The 15,747-nt window shown below is 48.6% G+C and overlaps 1 protein-coding gene across 2 annotated transcripts in view; it reads right to left on the bottom strand.

The window, feature by feature from the left end:
* The window catches only part of WNT7B (Wnt family member 7B), a 92,182-nt gene that overhangs the window by 74,491 nt on the left and 1,944 nt on the right, over positions 1-15,747 (bottom strand). Inside the window, exon 1 of one of the 2 annotated variants that reach the window (XM_066319459.1) lies at positions 10,561-11,119. The exons of the other annotated variant lie outside the window; for it this stretch is intronic. Within the exon in view, the coding sequence (XP_066175556.1) occupies positions 10,561-10,643 (83 nt within the window). The 5' untranslated portion in view covers positions 10,644-11,119. Of the gene's footprint in view, positions 1-10,560; positions 11,120-15,747 lie in introns of those variants that run through there. 2 annotated transcript variants of the gene reach the window in all.

Genomic DNA, 15,747 nt, shown 5'->3' with positions numbered 1-15,747 from the left:
AAAAAACATTCTTGTAAAATGGAAATCCCAGGAAGCAAAAGTGGCAAACTCTTAAAAGGTTCCTCATCTGTTACACACAAAATTGAGCATCTTGTCCAATGGAGCCATTTCATTATTTGCACCTGAATCAATGTTCAGATTAGTGGGTCTTCATGAAGGGAAGGTCCAGATTTGGAACTAAGCAGAGATCAAAGTGGTGAGAAGTGGTATCCTCCTGATAGCTGGAAGAACACTCCTCAGCCTAGTGCATCTCCTGGCCCTGGATGTTCGTGTGTTTCTCCCATGCCATCACACATTAGGTGTGAAGAGCACCCTAATAGAAGTGCTTGAACCAAACTGAACAAATTTCCCAACTTGCACTAAGACAACTCTTGAGGGTGTGGTTACGCCAGAAAATCACACCCATGGACAGATCAGGAGCACCTGGATGCACCTCATGACTCCTGATGTCCCAGGGGCACAATTATCTCATTAGGTGCCACCTGCCAAGTCTTGTTGCTGAGGAACTGGCTTTGGCATACTGCATAACTGGGGTGGGGAGAGGAGAGGGCCAGGCACACATGCTTGTTTTAAGTGCATTCCTTAAAAGTGAGTATTTACACCAACTGGATACCTTGGCTCTGCTCAGAAGCGTGTCTGCATTTGGGGCTTACAAAGGAAGGAGCAAGCTGTTGTTTCTGAATCCTGACCTGCACCTCCTACACCCTTGGCACAGCTTGCATTCTGTGTTACTGTTTAATGGACATGCCTGACTTTGCCACTCTCCATCCACAGCTTTTCCAACCACTCAGTGCAGCCTACAAGAGTCCGGAAGACACTGACAAGCCTGGAAAACTTCTTGGCTGGCAATTCTCAAAATGTTTTGCCCCTTTTCTCCAAAGAGAGGACAAAGCCACAGTGAGATGCAGACTTTATGATTTGCAAAGTGTTCTGACAATGAATACAGCATACTGACTTCAAAGTTGACAGCATTTATCTGGGTGAGGCACGGTCACCTCTGCATGCAAGTCCTTCTCATCTCCCCTGCTCCCTTTCATCCTTAATTCAAGGTGTGAAGCCTAAGCTCAACACAATTAGCGGATCATGGCCCAACAAGAGAAGACAGAACAAACCTCTGCCTCAGCTGTAGAGCTTCTCTGGAACAATGGAGATCATAAAACACATGACAAAGCTCTGTGCCTAGAGGTAAGTTACTCTCGGTCGAAAGGATCTGTCTGGGGAACAAATTTTTAGAGATTAGCCTAATCCAGAGTCCGATGACCTGTAGGTCATAGTGCAAGAACTTCCTCTTTGATACCTCTTTTACAACATAACCAGAGTGACATTAACAACAATAACCTGACCCCATCCCTCCCCTCAGAAGCACCTACCCTGGGCAGAGCTCCCCAGGGACAGAGTAGGCAGAGGAACAAAAGACTCCAGGGAGTCTACTAGGGATGTGCCAATCTAATTATTGTGGGCAGTGCCAATGAAAAAAAAAGCTAACCAAAAACTGTAAAGCTAGTTGATGTACCCTTTAGGCCATGGGAGTGGAGAAAAAGGAATTTACTGTGAATCAGATGAGGCCATATTTATTTGCTCTTCCACCCTCAACCCTCTTGATAGCGTCAAAGTCCACTGGGTTTGAAGCTACCCTGAGAGATTTAACAGTAGTCCACAGCAGCAGGGAAGGGATTTAAGTCCCATCCTTTGCTTCTTGCTCACTGTGCTGCAGCAGAGCTGTTCTCCATCCAGCAAAATCATCCTCTTCTTCAAGGCTCAGCACAACAGATCTGATTCAGGAATGTTTCCCTTCCTCTTCATTCCCCTTGAGTTTCTCACCCTGAGTCATCGGACTACAACACAACTTTAATGTGGAAAGTTTTGTGGGTACGTTTTGTTTTCTTTTAACTTCAGAAAAGAAAAGGTACAACCAGAGGAGTAAAAAAAAGTGTCTCATGGTTGAGAGGACTCCTTTGACCAAGGAGTCACATGGCTCCCTGGCGAGCAGCCAAAGGAGTCATGAGAGATGCGGCCATTCCCCTCAGCACTTCCTTAACCATGTCCTGCCTGCTGCCCAGCACACCAGCTGGGCATGTACCCCGAGGCCACCAGCTCTCCAAGATTTGCTCCGTGCTGCCCACAGTGGCTGTCTGGCTGCCACGGAAGGAGAAGGCACTGTCAGAAATGCTGCTTATGACTTTGGTGAGCAGCCCTTTCCCCTGACCTCCCCCCAAGGCCACGGTGGTGAAGAGGGTGAAGGTGACACCGTGTTTCAGAGGAGACGCAATTGCACTCTCTGCGCTTGTGGTCAGAAAGGGAGTCACTGAAAGCAACGACGCGGCACTTACACTGCGTTTTCTCTTCCCAAACTGCTGTGGCAGCTCTTGCTCTCCTGCCCCTCCCCTACCTTCAAGCCTTGCCAGTGCTGTTATTACCCTATTAAAGCTGTGGGAAACTGAGGCAGGCAGAACTCACGATACTGCTATTCAGCATCTCAGTCGTTGTCCCCGTCTGGGACCACTCCTATCTTCACCACAGAGTGAAACCCACCACGGGAAGGTGCAATCTTTAGAGGGACTGGCCCTGGCCAGGGTCCAGATCAATTAGAGATGTGCTTGGGCTTTTGCAGATGCTTCCCTGTCTTGCTGCCAGGAATGTCAGGACCAGTGCTGGTCCTGCATGTCCATACAGTTCGGCTGGGTGCTGCACAGCAACTGCTGCATTCCACCCCAAGCAGTGAGGGAAATTATCCTTGCCCAATTCACTTGAATATTGGTAGGATTAATTCACTTACAATCCCTGAATGAAAGAAATTATTATTAAATAGTAGTCACATTATGTCTCACTTAAATCAGATTAGGAAGATGCATATGATATCTAGTCCCAGTATTCCAGCACTTTAAAATTTTAAATTAAAACAACTCAAAACATTTTCCAGGCCCTGCTTGCATGCAGACAGTGGTTTACATCAATAGGCCTTATGCCTACTTCCAGCTTTGGGCTGCTCTGCAATACCTCACATGTAACAGCAAATACTGAAGGCTTTTGATGTGTTTCTCTCCTCAAAAAATTAAGTAAGGTTTTGGATTTATGTCTGGTCTTGTTGATTCCAAAGGCCATGATTCTTTCAGTGGCCCATAGAACTGATTTTGGGTTTTGTCTGGCATGGCCTCCTATTAATATTGTTTTTGCTGTTTGTTCTTGTGAACTATGGCCAGATTACCCATAAATTGCATAAAATAGCAGCCTGTGTCAAGGCTGCATTCAAATGGGTACAGTAAGAGCAAGGCTGGTGCTGGCTTTCTGTTTGGTACTCTTCTTGATTGCACTGGAGTCACTCTGTTGACTGCAGCAGAGTTACTCCTGCTTTATTAGCTTGCTGCGTTCGGATATGGCCTCAGAGGAGAGAAGCCTTAGAGCCTTAATGCTTGAAAGACAAAATATAAGAGCTTCCCAAAATGCTACACAGTGATGGCCATCCAGAAGGAAATTATTCTGACTGCCTTTGTTGTGCATTCCAAGTATGTGCTGGTGGAGATACAACTCACCAGCATTACTTTTTGCATCACAAATCTGCCAGTAAAGTCCGCAGAGTTCCATCAGCTTTGAAAGCGGTACCACTGCCTAGCAACAGTGTGGCTCTACTTCAGATAAAACATTTGAGACATGCAGGAACCAGTGGACTTGGTGCCACTACATGGGGGAAATTTTTCTGCCACCTATCAAACACCTGACCCTCACTTCTGCCCTTGCTTGCACACTTGCTGCACCACTGGATGTCTTTTTTCTCCTTATTAGAAACTCAGGGTGAAATGTGACCTTGGACAAAGAGCTGGAACAAAGACTGTCACCATGATGATTAAGTGGGATTTTTGCATAAATGTGAAGTTTATCCTTTTTTAAGGGAAATCTGATCCACAAGCATAGGCTAAAACAAAAATAAGTGTTCAAAACCGTAACAGTGATACGGGTACAAACTATATGCTCTGTTAAAATTATTTCCAGAAAAGAAAGATACACTAACTCTCTGATTTACTCTGTCTTGAGATTTTCTAAAGATATGATTTGCTGAAAAATAATTAGTAGGTGATAATCATCTTACTATCAGATCCTAGTGGAAGAAAGTTTTTTTTGTGATGAGAGCAACTATTAAACACCTTTACTGCAGAAAAACTGCCCATACTCTATTAGAATTGAACAAGGCAGCAAACTTTCAGCTCCATCCATAAAACTGACTTTTAGAAAGAAAGTCCAAGAGGAAATCATAGAAAAAACAACTCAGCATGTTATCTAAAGGTTTGTCCTAAAAACATTTCAGCAGACATGGAAGAGAGAAGTCATAGAAATGCCTACGGACAGAAAAACCTACTGGGCAAATATTTAAGTCTCTGTATCTAGAATTCTTTCCATTTTTGCTAGTGCAGAATTTGCAATGTTCCTTAGGCCTGTGCTGTAGCAAATGCAAATACATAGGAATTGTCTTGGCAAGAAGTTAGCAGCAAGTCCTGTGCAGCTCTCCACAATGGAGAGAAAATATATCCTTTTACATTTGGGAGAGGATTGAAGGAACAGCAAAAGAGGAGAGGGTTCTAACAACCTTTAAAAGACTGAAAGACATTCTCCTTTTCTTCCAGAGTACTCCTGTGCCTACACTCCTGGACTTTCTTATTCTCCTACACAATTCTGGGCTTTTGGTGACAAGTTTTTTCAGCTCATTGATGGAATATTCACATGTGCATGGCATGAATTCCAGAACAAAAAAACTCATGGAGATTTTGCTTTTCAGTCATGGTTCTCACAGAGAGAGGCCTGTCTCATAGAACCTTTCCATGCAAAGTTTTGTACCACTATGCAAGTTACACACCTGGAGTAGTTTGGAGAGATGCTCCACAGAGGGGTAGTGGAGCATCAAGGGGGAAAGAGCAAAAATCATGAGAAGAATCAGACAGGTGAACCTCTGTTGCAAAAATTCATCTGTCAGGCAATTAACAGGTAGATGTGCTTTGCCAGCAGCCATGAAAGGCACTGGTGAGAGTCCATTGAGGGTAAAACAACATGCAAAAGTTGTGGGCTGAAGAAATTGGTCTTGCAATATTAACCAGTTCTGTAACTCATAGTGTCAGCACATCTGTAGAATTCCTTTGATCTACAGTTGGTCCTAGGTTTTTGTTGCTTGGGGTAACTTGGGAGGACTCAAATTGCATTTGGGGGTATTTGTATTTAGAGGGTTTAACTGTATTTTGGGGTCAAGAGGGTATCTGACTGCATTTCAGCCCAAATTATGGAGTCTCGTACACTGACAAAGCCTATGACACCATTCTACCCTCAGCATGCCACTTTGCCAGGTATGCATGGTGTTTTTCCCATTGCAAAAAAGGTGTTTGTCACTCTAACTGTATAATTGCAGGTCATTTTGTTTGGCTCTTTAATGCTTTCTTTGAAAGACTCTCTTCTGAGGGAATAGCCTTGTTGGGTGCTTAATAAGCAAATACATCTGTATTCATCCTTACCTACTCACCTGAATATTTCATATTGCTTTATATCCACTTTTTATTTTATGGTAGTAATACAACATATGTAGCAATTCCATCCTGTCATCCTGCACATTCTGGATGCTGTCACCTTCCCTTTTCTAAAGTAATTTTTTTTCTGCAATTTCAAGGATGTGTTAAACATCTAATTCCTGGAACCTGATTGTTGCCAAGGATTGAGAGAGTTGCCTTCATCCAAATGCATTTGGATTCAAGGATATACAGGACTCGAGTGCTTGATCTAGACCTTAGCAGGGAGAGGAGTGGCTAGGCACAGATTTACCAGAGCTCTCTGGTTTTAGACGGGGAATTTTATTCTGGGTCTCACAGTGAAATGCTGGACTTTGCCTTCTAGAGCTACCAACAAATCTTATCACAGTCATTCTCCCATCTCTGTGTAGCTACTTCAATACATGGATAAATCCTATGTCAGGCAGGTAAGCCAAGTTTATGGCAGGCCAGCATAAAAATATCCTTTATCTTTCTCTTTTCTGCTGAGCAAAAGCATGAGCTTTAGATGAGCCTGAAAATACTTGATACCCTTTGAAGATTCACCTGTTCTGTCTATAAGTGAACACATCTTTGAGGGATGGGAAAGTGGAAGTCCTATTACAAATCCTCTTATAGAGAATCATTATTACAGTACCAAGTTAAAAGGAGACTCTAAGCATCTCAACAGAGATCTTCTTAGGCATTGTACGCTGCATAACTAGAGGCTAAGAGAGCAAGCTTGCCCTAAAGTCTCAGTTATAAAGTGCAAAAGTTATAAGTGTGCAAAAGCAGGGAAATGATGGATTTACACTGCAGCTCAGCGACTGAGCCGGAGACAATCCCATTCCTGTAACAGCCAGCTAAATCACAGAGGTTGATCCTGCCCTGATCTAACCAGGATGGGAAGAGTGGGCCAGGCTGTGTAACTGACTGCACCAGCTAAAGTGGGAGCATCAGTCACACTGGTTGGCATTGCTGGTGAAGTGGTGCCCACTGTTCCCTTGAAGGCTCTGCCTCAGAGAGCAGCCAGGTTGTTCTCTGCCTGAGCAGCCCCCTCCAGCACTGATAGATTAAGAGGCAAACTCCAGGGATCTCTGCGGCAGTCCTAATCTTTAGGAATTAGGCATGACCACTTTCCTGTAGGCAAATGAATCTGCATTCCTTCTAATCTGCTTCCCACACGTGTTGAGAAGCCCTGTTCTTAAGGATTTGGAATTGAAAGGATGCAGAAGCACCAGCAGAACAAAAGCAAAACATGCAGAGAATTTTTCTTCCTCTACATTTCCTAACCAAGCAGTGATACCTACTCACCAATATAAACGATCTGCTGTGTTATGGTGTCAGAAAATGTATCCGCTTTGAAGATTTGTGCTGCTATTACTACATACACTCAGAGTTATTCCAAATCCCTTTATAGCAAATAACTGAGTTAACTGTATCTACGTGCCAGCAGATAATCCCCAAAAAAGCTTCTTCAGAACCAACTCTCATGTTGCTGGTGAATGCATCCAGCCCTAAATAAGATGAACAGTGAAAGGGGTGCACCAATGGAAAACCAATGAGCAGTATCTTCTTTAGAAGCAGCTAAATATGTGTATGTGCAAAAAACAGTGCCAGTGTTCTGCATAATCCCAGTGTTTATATATTTATATTAAATACACTGATATTATTTAATGGCACCTTTATACTTTAAATATTTAATTGGGTTACCAAAATATGTCCAGCAATAAAATGCATCAGCTATTGGAGCCACAGTTAGTTTTCTTTTTTAGAGAGTCAGACACTAATTTCTTCTGGTTGTAAGAATATTCACAGTGCCTCAGCAGGCCAAAGGTTACCAGGCAAGCACACTGAAGAAGATGACTTTATCAGATAGCACACTTACAATATAGAAATCGATTTTATAAAGGAGTCGGTTTTTAAATTAATTTTGGATGTAGTTGACTATAACTTTCTTCCCAGCTATTGCACAAAACCCACTGAGGTGTGGTGCCCTTTTCATTCATTTCACCATTGCCTTTTCCATTCCGAAAACCTCATTTCATCACGATGGCGTTTTTGCCTGACAGGTTTTCTCGCAGAATAACAGGGCAGCATCCCATCTCCCCCAGCCTGCATTCCCTGCGCCAGGAGAGACTGAGAATGGACACCCAGCACTCCATTTGCTTGCCCGCTGAAACTATCCCTCTCTGTCCCTGAAGGAGCTGCAATGCAGAAGGCAAGGAGTCGTTCCCATAGCCAAAAGATGATAGAGGTCTCGGGAAAAATTAACATAACCATTGACAGTCCCTGAGAACTCACTAAATAGCAGCTTGGGAAGCATCCTCCCCTCCGGAGAGCGAGGGTAGAAGAAACAGACACCAGCAGATAATGCTCCAACAGGCTATACTACGCTTTAATCTTCAAAAGCTACCATTAGTAAGCCAGAGAAGTATATTTACCCGCAAGACAAACACCACAAGTTCAGTAGGCTACTCTCCATTAAGTACTGAAATAACTCCTCCTTCTTTTCACTTCCTACGGAGAGTGAGGCGAAGAACCGCAGCCCGCCCGGCCCTCCCGCCGCAGCTCCCGCTCTCCGGAAGGGATATGAGGGACACAGCGGAGATGGAACAAGTGTGACCGGGGGCTGGGGCCGGGGATGGCACGGAGGAGAAGCAGGAGGATCGGGTCCTGGGCACCCTTCTCCCCGGCGGCCCCGTGTGACCTGCTTTCTCGCCCTGGAAAGCAGACGGCTCCGTCCCTCCGGAGTGATGGATGGAGGGAGGTGCGCGTCGCTTTGGGGCTCCGCTTTGTTGGGTTTCACCTCCTGATCCCTTTCGCTTCTGCTCTGCTGGGCTGCAATAGGCACTTCGGCTCCGGCTCCGCGGGTCCAGCTCCGTGTGACCTGCCGCGGAGGGGATGAACTGGGGACGGCCCAGGGAAAGGCGAGAGAGCATTATTTATCCACCACAACTTCTCATTGTCGCGGGGCAGCGCTCAAAAGATCCCAAGCAGTTGGCTTTAAATAAAGCGGGCATTGCTTCCCTTGTATTTCCCCTCAGCAGTCGCCTTAGTATTATTATTATACTTCTATAGCTTTTGCTTTCAGACCGTATAATTATGTCACACAGCAAGGGAAACCGCCAGCATCCCAGCATCTGGTATGTGGTTGCAAACTTTTGTTTTAAGATTTGAACTATTTATAGAAGGAAAACTTTGTAGGATAGTAATTTCCTACGGTTTTGAGAAAAATATGGTTACGCTTATATTAAAAGGGTGTATTTATTTATTTATTACGACTCCTTCCTCCTGTGTAAAAAAAAAAAATAACCACAAAAAAAAACCCTCAACCAAGCAAAGATAGCACAGCAAGCTTTTTTACAAGCTATCGGTCACCTACGCAGCAGACATATCCCTCCTGTGAACAGAAACAGGCAGCTCTGCCTGAATTAATCTAACACGCTTTCAGAAACCAAAGCGCTTTTAAAAATCGGTGGCCAAGACATGTGCATTTCACTAAGAATTAAGAATGTAGAAATAGACTTTTAGTTTCTTTTTGTGGGTGTGTTTATTCCTACTTTTCTTCTATAGCAGTGGGATATGTTTTTTCCATAGCCCACAGAAAACAGACGGACATGCACACAGGAACACACACACACGTGCTTTTTATGTGCATGTGCTCCTGTGCGCGCATACAGAGAAAAAAACCCACCCAATTACATATATATATTTCCATTTCCATATACAGTTCAAGGATAGGACCTCAAATTCTCATCCGCCGGGGCACAAAAAACTGAGGTCGGCAGGGGGGTGGGAGAGTCGGGAAATCCGTCCGGCCCCAGCGGCCGAGATAAATGCGGGGCAGGGGATACCCAGGCGGGGTTCCCCATCAACCAACAGGAGTGAACCCCTCTGCCTCAGCCTGAGCAGGCTCGGAACCACCCAGGGCTCCCCCGGGCCCGATCCCTGCGTTCCGGCACGGAGACTCTTGCCCCAGGGCTGGGGGATGCTCAAGGGAGGGAGAAGCCTCTCCGATTTTAAAGCGGCTCCCTCCGCCGGGTACCTGCCGCCCCGGCGCCCTCCTCTCCGCACGGCTGCCCCGCGGCGCGGTCAGGTCTCCTTCGGAGTGCAGGAGAACAGAAGCCCTTGACAGCTCCCCGGCAGCCCCTCCGGACTCCGGCTGCGGTCCCGGCCGGGCCCGGCTCCCCTCCGGCCGGCTCGGGGACCCGGGCCCACCGCCCCCGCCACCCTAACGCGGCGGCCCGGCGGGCACAGAGACCTGCCGGGGGACCTGCGGGAGAACGACGGTGGACACTCTCTCCGCAGCCCTCACAGACTAGACCAGCCGCTTCTTATCCACCGCAACGATAGATACAGATATAGATATTAAAAAAAGAGACCAAAATTCCTCGCAGTCCCACCCACCGACTCTCATTTCCCCCACCCCTACCTCCACCCCCTTCCTCACAAGGAAAAGGTCCTGGAGCCGGCTCTAACTGCGGGACTGGAGATCCCTCCGGAGCGAAAGCAGCCGGCCGGCGAGCGCCTCGGCGCCCGGGGCTCCCCGCGGGCGGCCCGGGCTGGGCGCTCGCCGCCGGCTGCGGCAGCCCCGCGCTCCCCGGGATCTCGGCACACAAACAGCCTTCCCCCGACGGGCGCGAAGCGATGCCCATCTCCGGTTTGGCAGGAGGAGGAGTCGGGGTCGGAGTCCCCAAGGGAGACGCCGGCCGCTCCGCGTCCCGTTGCCCCGCCGCCCTCCCAGGTGCGCCGCCCCCGCTGCGGGCACGCCGGGCCCCGGCCTCGCCGGCGGGGCAGCCCCGGGAGTTACCTGGCGGTGCGTCCCTTCCCCCGGCGGGGTCCGACCAGCAGCGCCAGCACCGCCACCAGCACAGCATCTCCTCCTCCGCAGCCACCACCACCACCATCCTCACCACCACGCACCGCACGGAGCTGCCGCCCGTGCTGGCTTCTCCCGGCTCCCTCTGCTCGCTCTGCGCATTGCCCCTAGGTAGCTGCTAGCGGGGGCATTGCAAACAGTATTTCGGAAAAAAAAAAAAAAATCTGGATCACTTACAGGTAACTCCCACTGGTAAGGATGAGGAAAATCTGAGGGTAATACACTGAGAGTAACACACTGCGAGATGAAAAAAGGATCATGGCTGAATCCCGTTTACACTCTTGAGTTCGCTTCCTTGGTTATTCCTTTCTGGCCCCCCCTGGTCGTAATTCCCCACCCTTTTTGGTGTCAGCTGTGGCTTGAATCTGAGTTGGAATCCAGTCCCTTGGGCTTGGGGGGGCTTTGTCTGTTTGTTTGTTTGTTTGTTTGTATTGTTGTGTGTAGTATTCCCCTGGTGCTAATGCTGCTCCCTGTGCAGAGTGTGTGCTGCTGCTGCTGCTGCTCTCGCTGCTGCTGCTGCCTCTGGGCTCCTGCCTGTCATGTCTCAGTGGTTGGAAGTTGTTACAGTGGGTTCTCGTGTTGGAATGAGGATGGTTTAAGGGATTTGGATGGCAGAAAGTGCCTCTCTCTCTCTCTCCCTCTCTCTCTGTAACTCTCCTGAGACCCAGGGCTGCCATTGGGCAGTCAGTCACTGCAATCCGCCTACTTTTTTTCTCTCCCTTTTTTTTTTTTTTTTTTTTTTTTCCCTTTCTGGGGGAAGATGACAATGGAAAGACACTGATCTAGCCCGGGCTGCAATGAATCCGTGCTCCTTGGCTGAGCCCTCTCCTACACCTCGCCCGGCAAGCGCTCGTTTCGCGCTCGGTGGGGCATTTTTAATTCCCCCCCCCAGCGCTCGGTGGGCTGAGAGCTCCCTGCGTCTGCCAGGGCACCCTTAGCTCTCCCTGGGAGAGATTGAACGAGCTGGCAGCTACCAACTCCACTCTCGGTTAATCGCTTTATTGTGGCCGGCTGTCCCGGTTGCACCGAATGGTTCCGCCTTCCCACCACCCTCGGCAGGGCTTTGGCTGTTGCCGTCCCCCCGATGTTAAAAATTAGGCTTCTATTTCAAGAGCAAAGTCAAGAAAAAAAGGACGTATATGTAGTCATAGCCTTATTGAGTGAGAAATAAAGACATGCACACTCGTAGCTTCCTGGCGAGGTTGGGTTTCGCGTGAGAGCAGAGAAGGGAAAGGACTAGTGTGGAACAGCCGCTGCAGGGAGCGAGCAGGGGGCGGCTGCCGGCGGCTCCCGGCTCCCCACACCTCTCTCCACTCCCGCAAGAGCGAGCTTTCGTCTCCGCTCTTCCCTCTCCTTCTCTCACTCCCGAGAAGATGCAAGTCCGAAGAGACGTTTCCCGGCAGGTTAGTTGCCTCTCCCCCGCCTTCCCCCCGAGCTGAGAGACTCCTGCCCCTTGGCACCCCCGCGCCCCGCGGCAAAGAGGTGCTCGACCCCTTTCCGCTCCGGCGGGCGGGAGCCCTTCGCCCCGAGCAGACCCAGGCGTGCAGGAGACAGTCGCTCTTCCTCTGCATTTTTGGGTGTCTGTCCCTGATTTCGGAAGTCCTCAGAGCGATGGTGAAATACGTGCGCTGCGAATACCGGGGCTGGGGGTTGAAAACGAGCCCCGAGAAAGAAACGGCCACCGAAGACACTTAAACCGAAATGCGGCTGAAGAGAGATCCAGGCTCCGAAGTGTTCTCGGTCTGTAAATATTCGTCTCAGGTTAATTGCTTAATGACTGAAGAAGATGTCTTGGCAAGGAACTCTACCAAACGCCCTGGTAGCACCTCCTCCACTTAACTAGTCCCAGAACACGGGTGCAGCTGTCTCAGCAACGCAACGAAATATTCCCTCAGATGGAATGGGAATTGCAGAATTGGTGGAAAAACGTTGAACGCCGCTCAATATGCGATAAAAATCTTCTCGGGGTTGGGTTGCTTTAACCACTTTCATCTGCAAGTTCAGCACAGACAGTGGGGCAGTCAAGGTCCTTTCGAGAAACTCTGATCTCGATTAACAAGACACGGAAGCTTAAGCCTTTCAACGATTATTTACATCCCAGAATAGTCTTATTTCTAATTATTTAAGATTCAAAAATGAACATATTTATACTTTTGTAAGTGTGCATGCACGTCGATATATATCGAAAGAGTCAGAGATGTGTATCTCCTGCAGTGCCCTTTCCCCTGCTAGACATGTGGCTGGGGCAACTCTGCTGAACGTGAAACCAGGAGAACGAGTAACCACTTTTTATTTCTAGCATTTGTTCCGCTTCGGACAGGTATTTTAAATGTGCGTCTGCTTTTAAAGATGTGGCTGGGGGGAAAAGGAGGGGGAGAGCCAATTGTAAAAATGCAGAGTAAAGGTTGACACTGGAAAACTTCGGACTTGTGCTGGCAAAGTTCGACCCACTCCACCTGAAACGAAGACGGTTTGCCAATTTCCATAATTTTCAGGTCGTAAATGACTTTATCCACAGATGTGTTGTGTAGGAGAAGAAAAGTCGTATAAAGAAACCAAACCATGCAGTTTCTTTCCGGGGAGGTAATTTTTATTCTAAAACCACGGGCCGGTTATTATGTCGAAAAATTACTGATGATGAATGATGATGAGGAGGAAGAGGATAAAAATTACGACGATGATGATGAGAATAACCTTGTAAATTCCATCCAAATGGTTTCTATACGTATGTCAGCCGAGGCAGCGAGAACCACACTCATTTTCTTGATTGAAGACGAAACCATTTCCTTCAATAAAATGTCACACTGGAAGAGAGGTATTGTCGGTAACATCTAATACGGGCACTTCAGCACCTGTAGCTCCTTTGGCACAAACAGTTGTATTTTGGACAAAATGGGGCAGAATTACACTGAAATAGTTGCCGACACTATATAGTAGGGAAGGCACTAATAAACTGTTAGCTTTTTTTTTTTTTTTTTTTTTTTTTTTTTTTTTTTTTTTTTTTTTTTTTTTTCTTTTTTCTTCCTCTATTATCTGTCTACTCGCAGCCGCGGTTCCTTTTACCCCAGACGTGTGCAGAGCCCGGCAGAAGGGCACGTGGGAACCCGGGAAGGTGCGCCAGGCGGGGCAATACACTGGCTCCTTTCTGGGCGGAACCGTGTGTTTCTTGTATCTCACCGAGCTGCAAGTCCAGTGCCGGGTGGAAGAAGGCAACAATGAGTCTCAGAACGAGCGGTGCCCGGCCGATGGGAGAGCAGGGAAAGGCGGGGGCGGCAGCACAAGAGCAGGTGCCCGTGGAGGGGCGGCGGAGCGGATGGTCCCGCCGACGGGACGGCGCCAGGTGGCCCCGGGCCGCGGCCGCACCGCCGGACGGGAATGGCACGGATCTCCTCCCGGGGCCTCGCCCGGCTCCCGGAGCTCCACGTGCCGCCCGCCGTCGAGGCTGAGCTGCGGCCGCTGCTCGCCAAGGGCCGGGGGGACAGGGCCGACACGGGCGGGCTCCCTGCGGAGGGACAGCCCCTGGGAGGGCGAGGGCAGCGGAATTTCGTTGGCCTTTACTGCAAATGCCGCAAAGCCAAGGTGAATTTCGCCGTAGGGGAGGCGAGTGGCACCGGATCTCACGTTCCCCAGCGGCAGCATCCCTGGGACAACCGAGAGGGCGCGGTGTGCTCCGCCTTCCCAGAACGGGCCGGGGTACTCGACGCCCGTAGCCCTTTGCGCCCTCAGCTCCGATGGACACGAAAGAAGCCTCAAAGGACTGCCGACATCTTTTGTTGCTCCCTTGGGCAGCGCCAGCTGCCACCACCTGCATCCCTCTAAAGTCATAGTGACCTCCTCCCCGCGGGAAAAGGGTGTCTTCCCGGCTCCATTTGGAGCTGCCCGGCTGTCACCCTTCTTTTCCTCCAGAGTAAAGAGCCTCCCCAGAATAAAGATCTTTGTCCCCAGATCTCTGATCCGGGTATTGTCACGACTTCATCTTTCCAAAAGACACATCACTCATAGCCAGAGCTTCCGCTGTGATTTGCATCTGTGTTACTGCTGTGATTTTTAATTTCTAACATATTTATTAATTAAACGGTATCCGAATGCTCTGTGATCTTGGCAGGAAATATTTCTGTTTCAGTCCTGCCTGAGGTCAATATTTGATGTGACCTGTTATCACGGGGGGTTACACGCAGTCAGCAGGGCTGCAGATGCTTTATCCTTCAGTGCCTGAAAACGTCATCGACAGAAATATTGAGGGATGCTTCACCTCATCCCTGTCTCTCCAGCAAACTGGGGGACCGGAAATAGAAACGGGAACAACGGAAGATCCCCAAGAGGAAAGACTACCTGAGTGGAACCTTGCTCTCTTCTCCTAACTGGAGGAGATTGTGGCTTCTTTATGCGACCCTGCCATGTCAGCCTATGCAACACCCCGGCCCGTCCAACAGCTTATGTATTGCGTTATTTTCTCTCCTCTCATGTCACGTTTGCCACCGAAAGTGGAGCTCTTAGCACGTTTTATTAAGACACGAAAAAGTGCTCAGCAGCAAGGGGAAAAAAAGGCAACCAAAACCACAACAATAGCCTTGCCGTGGCTGACACGAACGCTCTCTCCTTCCTGCTGAAAATCAACCGAATGCCCTGGAAGACATTTTATCCACCTTCACCTCCCCCTTTTCAAAGCAAAGAGCTCACCAGAAAAGACATCATTACTCCCAAAGGATATGGTTTCAACAAAATGGTAGTTCCAGTGGCTGATGAAATAGGAAATAATTGCACCCCACATGCCTAGCCTAGAAGTAGCCCTGGATCTCAGAGCAAATTTCTCTCCTATTGTTCAGAGAAAGTGAAGTATCCTCATCGCCTTACAGGCATGGTGATAGATCTGATAGGGTTTCTGCAAGGGCTTTTACTGTTCCTGATGTCCGCTCAGTTTCACTTCCAGGCTCAGTCCGACAGCATTCTTGTGATTTTTGCTCTGAATCCCATTCTAACTTAGCCAAAATCCATTTCAAAGGGAGATCTGCCTTCCAGATTGCAACATGTGCCCAATCCTCTGTTCCCTTCCGCCGCAGCGAAAGCAATAAGCTGTACCTTATTTTGCAAAGCGTTTTCTTTGAGCTCGCCTGCCCCTCTGTGAGGGGTGTGCTGTACAAAATCCTCACACTATTGAAGTAGATCGGGTACCCTGTCATCGCTTCGTTTATGGATACACAGCCTCAACAGATTCGTTACACATCTAAACTCCCGGCAATCCGAGCCTAGAGGGGGACAGAGCCCATCGCTGCCGACCCCGGCTACGACAAAGGACGGCGCAGGTTCTCGGCCCCGCAAAGGTTAAAGCACTGAAAGGACCTGTCTCCAGCACGCAGGATTTGG

The sequence above is a fragment of the Sylvia atricapilla genome, chromosome 5, assembly GCF_009819655.1.
Source record: "Sylvia atricapilla isolate bSylAtr1 chromosome 5, bSylAtr1.pri, whole genome shotgun sequence".
In the NCBI taxonomy this organism is placed as follows: Eukaryota; Metazoa; Chordata; class Aves; order Passeriformes; family Sylviidae; genus Sylvia; species Sylvia atricapilla.
The sequence above is the reverse complement of the archived record's forward strand: the minus strand, read 5'-3'. Positions and strand labels throughout refer to the sequence as shown.